This window comes from Azolla caroliniana, unplaced genomic scaffold, assembly GCF_043228905.1.
Source record: "Azolla caroliniana isolate FFs.n. ecotype wild unplaced genomic scaffold, voAzoCaro1.0.p SCAF_11, whole genome shotgun sequence".
Taxonomy (NCBI): Eukaryota; Viridiplantae; Streptophyta; class Polypodiopsida; order Salviniales; family Salviniaceae; genus Azolla; species Azolla caroliniana.
In genome coordinates, this window is record NW_028230446.1 from 13,299,166 (window position 1) to 13,306,486 (window position 7,321).

General features: G+C 42.8%; 1 protein-coding gene across 1 annotated transcript; it reads left to right on the forward strand.

The window, feature by feature from the left end:
• The first annotated feature begins 2,939 nt into the window (after positions 1-2,939).
• Positions 2,940-6,836, forward strand: LOC147857841 (uncharacterized). The gene is made up of 2 exons (XM_087327396.1): positions 2,940-3,567; positions 4,257-6,836. Exons 1-2 carry the CDS (start codon positions 3,006-3,008, stop codon positions 6,290-6,292), a joined length of 2,598 nt encoding a protein of 865 aa, XP_087183522.1. The 5' UTR covers positions 2,940-3,005; the 3' UTR covers positions 6,293-6,836.
• The last annotated feature ends 485 nt before the right edge of the window (positions 6,837-7,321 follow it).

A 7,321-nucleotide genomic window follows, 5' to 3' on the forward strand; every position in this document is an offset into this window, starting at 1 on the left:
TTTCGACATAGCCGGGTCAATCGGGCTTTCTTAACTCTCGGAACCAATCTTCGTGAGACGTCATATGATTGGATGCTCCTGAGTCAACAAACCATACATTATCGAATGAGTAGGTGCTTGTCTGACCTTGTGCTGACATCAAATGAGCTTTGTGCCTCATTATGAACATTCCACCATGGCTGTCATAATCGGAATTCGTAGCATAATTTGTGAGTTGTCGACTGGTCGAAGCCGATTCTCATTGCTTCTTTCGGCATTCCACTTCGTAGTGGTCGAGTTTCCCACAGTACACACATTCGATCAGGTTGTTGCGATGGCTCAGTCCGGCAGGATGGCTCCCCCTTCTGCTGAACTCCTTGGAATTGTTCCTATTGTCTTGTCATTGGTGGGAGTTACATTCTCGGGTCAGCTGACCTTGTCGCCCTCGACCAAATCGACCTCTATTTCCTCGGCTAAATCCTCTTGTATCATCTGACCGTCTGGTGTGTTGCTCCTTTGTCGGGCATGCTTTTCCTCCACCAATAGTATAGATTGAAGGTCGAAAAAGGAAGGAGGGTTCTCCCTTGCGAGAATGGTTGATCTAATCGTGCCGAATTGAGGTGCTAAGTTGTTGAGGCATATTTGCACCATTTCGTCATCATCGATGATGACATTGATCGATCTGAGGGCATTAGACAACTCCTTGATCTTCAAGGTATAAACGGTGATCGAAATATTCCTCTATTGCATATTGTTTAACTACTGTCGGAGTTGGAGCTAACGTGCAACCGTGTTGGCTGTGAAAATCTTCTTGAGATTGCCCCAAGCTTCTTTCGGCGTTTTCGATTCTCAAATATAGCCGAGCATGTGATCATGAATGCATGATGCAAGGCAATACAACACACGGCTTGTGGCTTGCTCCCATGCTGGGTAGTCGGCATGTGTTGAGTTGGGTTGCGTTTCGTGAGCTCTCTCAATATAGCTCCAATAGCCTCGTCCGACAAGGTATTGATGCATCTTGTACTCCCAATATGCGAAGTTTGTTCTATCAAGCTTCTTTGTAGGAAGAGTGCTTTCCATCTGAGTGTTCATGATGTCGATTTCTTCTTTGTTGCTTAAACCGGTTCTGTAGCTCAACACGGTTGAAAAAGCTCGATTAGAAAGCCACACGCTTTGATACCATGTAAAGAATGAAAGACGTAGGTGGTGTTGTGCAACGGAAGCGAGTTGTGTGTGTGTGTGTGCACGTAAGGGAAAACAGAGAGAGGGAGAGAGAGAGAGAGCTTAGAACAAGAAGTTGTATTAGTGAAAAAAATAGAATACATCCAACGGTGACTAAGTTACAAAGAGTTGGTTTAAATACCAACTAGTCTAGGGCAAATGCCCTTTCTACTAATTACAAAACTAGCTTAGTATGATGTCCACTGACTAGTGTGAACACTATCTCTATGGGAAGTTGAGTTCGATTCTCAACACATCCTTAAGAACATGTAGCCATTTACTACCATCTCTATTTCCCCTCTGTGAACATATCTTGTTCTAAGATATATGAAATTAGAGGTGAAAAATGAGAGAAAAACTATCGGTTGAAGGGGATGATGGTGTGGAAAGGCAACTTATCAACAACAAGGACAACACAATATATGTGTATATATATAAACAAGTGAGCCGGGATAGGGAATTACCAATCTAGTAATTGAGACTTAAACATCACTTTGCTAAATCAAAATCCGTAAAAATGCAAATTTCTAGATTGGACTGGAAAAAAAGAGAGAATAAAGAGCAATACATATTTGGGTGTACATTAAGGAGCCTATTAGTCTAATACTACTTTCTTGCCATCCAATTCTATGTAATGGAATTGAAATGAGAATAGAGAGTGGTAGTATGCAATAACTAGTTTGGTATGTATATTCTACATGTGAGTGCTTTGTTGGAGTCCATTACTCTATTATATACAATTCAAGAGCGAGAGAGCTATATGAAACATGACATAAGAACTATATGAAACATTGGCACCAGGGAAACGATTGGTAGTAGTGAGAAGTGAGACTTTGACGATTTGTACCGTGTGAAGATGTACAATCCATGAATGGAGAGAGGTACAAAGCTAGGCATTGGGGAGGTGTGTTATGACTTTTTTGAGGTAGTAGGGCATGGAGCCGTGGCATGCCACGAGAAGGAGCAAAATGCAGAGGAACAATGAGAGAGCATGATACAGAGATACTAGCACAACACGATACAACACAGTGTGGGTGGGACGAAACGTGTGCCAGGATGCGAATCTGGCAAATGATCGAGAAGGGGCAATGAATGATGAAATGAACGATCCAATGATTCAAACGATGCCACAAATCGCAAAATGTGAAGGGACAAGGGATGATGGATCGATGGTAGTGAGAACTGAGACGGAATTGAATAAAATGGAATCGAATGGAATCCATTGGGAGGAATGAACCAGGATGTGTGTGCCAAGACGCAAATCGGCAAACGATCGAGAAGGGGGAATGAATGGTGAAACAAACGATCCAATGATTCAACGATTGCCACAAATCGCAAATGTGAAGGGACAAGGGAGGGCGGATCGATGGTAGTGAGAACTGAGACGGAATCGAATGGAATGGAATCCATTGGGATGAATGTATGTAACCATGAAACCCCTTCCTAATAATGTATCATGTCATTCTCATCTTCATCATCAAAAAGACAAGCAAAAGCTTTTGAATTGAACTGGATCCATCCTTCCATCCATCCCTGTTCAAATAATCCATTTGTTGTCTCTTTTCTCTGTGTCTTTTTCTTCCTGTTCTTTACATTCCCTCCCTCCATTTTCTTTCATTCTCTCTCTCTCTCTCTCTCTCTCTCTCTCTGTGTCTGTGTTTTCTGTTTGTTGGGTTCTGCGTTTCAAGCTTTTTCTTCCATAGCTGCGTAAAAATCGCCCACAAAATGCAGCTCCTCATGTATCATCACTGTTTTGTATCATCACTGTTTTAATGGAATGGATCTCACCCATTAATTAGCTTGAAATGATGAAATCATGTAATGGGCTCTCTCTGTTTCTTCTCCTTCTCCATCTTCATCCTCTCCTTCAAGCATCTGCCATACCCAACGCAGATGAACAAGAAAAATCTCTGCAGAGGCTATTACAGGCCACTCTGCCTTCTTCTTCTTCTTCTTCTTCTTCTTCTTCTTCTTTCAATCTTTCTTCTCCTCTCTGTTCATGGACTAGTCTAATCAGATGCTCTAGCGATGGCGCCATAACTGGCCTGTTCTTAGAAAGGTTAGGTCTGCGAGGAATTATGCCCAATAATACCTTCTCTTCCCTCTCTTCTCTCACTCAACTCAGTCTATACGGCAACTCTCTGCAGAGTCCTATTCCTTCCGAGCTATGGGACCTTGAACATTTACAGTATCTTTCTCTCTCTTCTAATCTATTTGAAGAAGAAATAAGTCCTGAAAAGCTTCGGAAGCTTGGAAAGATGCAGCGGTTAGATTTGTCTCAGAATCGTTTCTTTGGGTCGGTTCCGCAGGAGATAACCATGCTGCAAGACCTCCGATACCTCTTCTTGAGCTCAAATAACTTATCAGGTAAAAAGAAAACCCTTAACCCTAACTCTCAAATAACGTATTTTTTGGCTAAATCGAACCCTAATTATGCTGATGTTCTGCTAAGTGTTGTTATGGCGTTTTTTCCTGCAAACTCTAACCGAAAACTATCATTATTTTTCTGCCAGGATCCTGACTCTAAATTCATGATTTTGTAAACCCTAGCCATAAAATTGGGTCCTTTCGTCTTAACGCTAACCTTGTCATTTTGAGCGTTTTTTGCTATTTCCTAACCCTTAAATATAGTCTTTTCTAGTGGTCTCCTTCGTTCTCTACCCCAAACCATTTATGCCAACCCGAACCCTAACCCTAACATGTGGTCATTTCTCTCCAACCCTAATCTCGTGGCTGTTAACCGTTAGAGTTACCCTAATTTATGGCCATTTTCTACTAAAATCAGCCCTATATCTATGATAATTTCTGACAACCCTAATGCATGGTATTTTCTTACTAACCCTAGATTAGTCTGTTGAGCATTTCTGATATCCCTAACCTAACCTAATATTAACCCTAATACCTGTTTCTCTTTGCCTGCTACCCTAGCCCTAAGCATATTATCTCTATTGCGAGTCCAACACTAATTCTAGCCTGTGGTTGTTTTTGGGTGTTAAACTTAGATACATATATATATATGTATATGTTTTACAAACTCTAGTTCTCTTTTTGTATAGGTGTTTTGCCTTCAAGTTTTGGGAAGAAGCTCCATAGCTTGACTGTGCTGGATCTGTCAAACAACAGCTTCTCAGGACCTCTCTCTCCTCTCTCATCATCATCATCATCAACATCATCGTCTCAGCTACAGAAAATTCTCCTCTCTAACAATGGATTCAGTGGGCCCATTCCCCACCTGATTGCTGCAAGAATTCTCAAGATAGACAGCAATCTTCTATCAGGTGACCTTTCCGAAAACTTCATCTCAACCCGATCAGATGGCGTGACCATGTTATCTGACCTATCCGAGCTCGACCTTAGCTCCAACCGCCTCTCGGGGAACTTGTCCGAGCTTCTCACCCGCATCTCGATGCCAAGACTGACCATCCTTAACCTTTCCTCCAATCAAATCGCTGGGAGCATCCCCGAGAACATAGGAAATGCTCCTAACCTTACCTTCCTCGACCTTTCCAACAACCTTCTCAACGGTACCCTCCCCCTCTCCCTCACAGAGTTGAGCTATTTGTCATATTTAGATCTGTCGAGCAATGATATTGTTGGCGATGTCTCTCCGCCCCTTTCCGCTTCACAAATTGGATCTTTACAGTACCTTAATCTTTCTAATAACAAGGGCATTACATGCAACCCTGCCCTTGTGAAGTTGTTTGGATCGGATTCATTCGAAGGAGTGATGGATTGCGAGCCGTCGGCTGTTGATTTATTATTAGCGGAATCCCGATCTAAACATAATAAAGTAAAGCGAAGGTTGGGTCTTTTGGTCGGTGCCATTGTCGCTGCCACCATTGTAGGATTGACTCTAATGTTTCTTCTCCTAGCCTTGTTCCTTTGTTACTGCCGAAAGAGAGGTAAATCGGCGTTATCTACTTTACGCATCTCGGCGACCCATAAGGACGATAGCAAGCTATATGTCTCGGGCCCTTTCTCTTTCCAAAGCAATTCAGGGCCCTGGGTGGCGAATGTAAGGAATGCGAGCGCAGTGCCTGTGATCATGTTCGAGAAACCTCTTCTCAGCCTAACGTTTGCCGACCTCTTGCGGGCAACATCAAATTTCCACAAGGAAACTCAAGTGTCACAAGGCGGGCTTGGCCCGGTCTATCGTGCTCTGCTTCCCGGTGGTTTACACGTGTCTATCAAGGTCCTTATTGAGGGTCGAATCCTAACAAACCAAGCAGCGATGACGGAATTCGATTCGTTATCAAAGATCAAACATCCAAATATTGTCTCGTTGTTAGGGTATTGCATTGTCGGCGAAGAGAGGCTTGTACTGTATGAGTTCATGAAGAATGGTGGCTTGCATCGGTGGCTACTTGGGTCTCCCGAGAGATTACAAGATGAGTATCCTAACAATTCGGCCTTTTATGACGTGAGCCAGGATTTAGCAGCGACAGTGAGCTTGGAGCCATTGCCAGAGGTGGTTAACCTGACTTGGCCCGTACGGCATAAGGTGGCATTAGGGGTGGCCAGAGCTCTTTCGTTCTTGCACCATGGCCAATCGACGAAGATTGTCCACAGGGATGTAAAGGCTAGTAATGTGATGCTAGATGATGAGTTTGAGCCTCACTTGGCAAACACTGGGTTAGCAGGATTGTTAGCCGGAAGCAACGAGACTGTGTTTGCGGGGGGTAGCCCTGGTTATGTCCCACCGGAGTATGGACAACCCGGAGGGCAAGTGAGCACCATGGGTGATGTGTTTAGCTATGGTGTGATATTGCTAGAGCTAGTGACGGGAAAGAAACCGGCTGGTGACACATACGAGGTCGAGGTAGATGATGCCTCCTCTGCCTCTGGGGGGGGATTCAGACATTCTCCCTCAGATCTAGTGAGCTGGGTGCGTGCCTTGATGCATGTAAAGAAAGATGGTTTGTACCATGTGCTCGATCATCGTGCATGCGAGGATCAAATCTCGAGAGAGCATATGCTAGAAGTGCTCCGGATCGGATATCTTTGCACTGCCGAGGCTCCATCCAAACGTCCCACTATCCAACAAGTTGTTGGGTTATTGAAGGATATGACACCCAACCTCTCCTCTCCTTGAGGATTCTGTTGGGGGGTAATGTAGTGACTAGAAATTGGCCCTTTTTGCTAGTTGTGAAAGACAAGGGCTAAAAGCTTCCTTTCATGTGGCATGTACAAAATCTCCCAGACATGCTGATTGTTCATCAAGGTTCATGGCCAGATATAATTTGCAGCCCTAGATAGATACAATCAATAGCAAAATCACAATTCTGTATCTATTTGAACATATTTGACAAATATTCTTTTCTCTGGTACTGACACTGCTTGACACTTACAACCGTTCGAATTCCATACCCCTCCCCCTTGCCCCCAGGTTTAGAACTCAGCTAAATGAAGATTATTCTACCACATCCATCAGCATTTGTGATGACTCCCAATATCTTCTCGCATATGAGTTTGCGAGCTTCAGTTTTCAATGTACTAACAATTGATTGTTGGTCGATTGAAATTATGTAACAGCCCATGGGTGTTAGTAGTCACATTCAACCCACAATATTATATAATGTTGACAGCACACTATGTAATTTATTAATCAACTATATATGGAGTATCATTTGATGGAATATCTTGGAAGTAAAATCTCGTTACTGATGATCAAACTTTTTAGCTCTGAATATGGGATTGGCATTGTGTAAATCTCACAATCTTGGAATGCATGATGGTTGGTGAATTTATTGTAGTCTTTTTTCGGGGTTTTCATGGACAGAATTGGGTTTTAGCCCTTGGTTTGTGGAACCCTATTACTTGACAATATGAAGCTTTCTTTAGCTGAATAGACGAGCCTCTAATAGGTTTCCTTGTTATCAGCGATGCCGATAAATCAGCATTACTAATAGTCCTCAACATGATTACCGACAAGCTTAATTAATAGCTTGGTTACATTGAGTGGAAACAAGATGGGAATAGCGGGAATTCAGAACATGTTTTTATACATGAGGTGTGAATGTGCTATCACAATATATAGTAGTATACTACAGTCTACCTTATTCTCTTCTTGTTGTTTTTGCACTGGAATGGACATTCACCATGAATAATATGACTATGCATT

Bases quoted from the DNA above. Each gene is read 5' to 3' on its own strand.
- LOC147857841 (XM_087327396.1), top strand. From the start codon at position 3,006: ATGATGAAATCATGTAATGGGCTCTCTCTGTTTCTTCTCCTTCTCCAT. The intron at 3,568-4,256 runs GTAAAAAGAAAA...CTTTTTGTATAG, and splicing joins GAGCTCAAATAACTTATCAG to GTGTTTTGCCTTCAAGTTTT.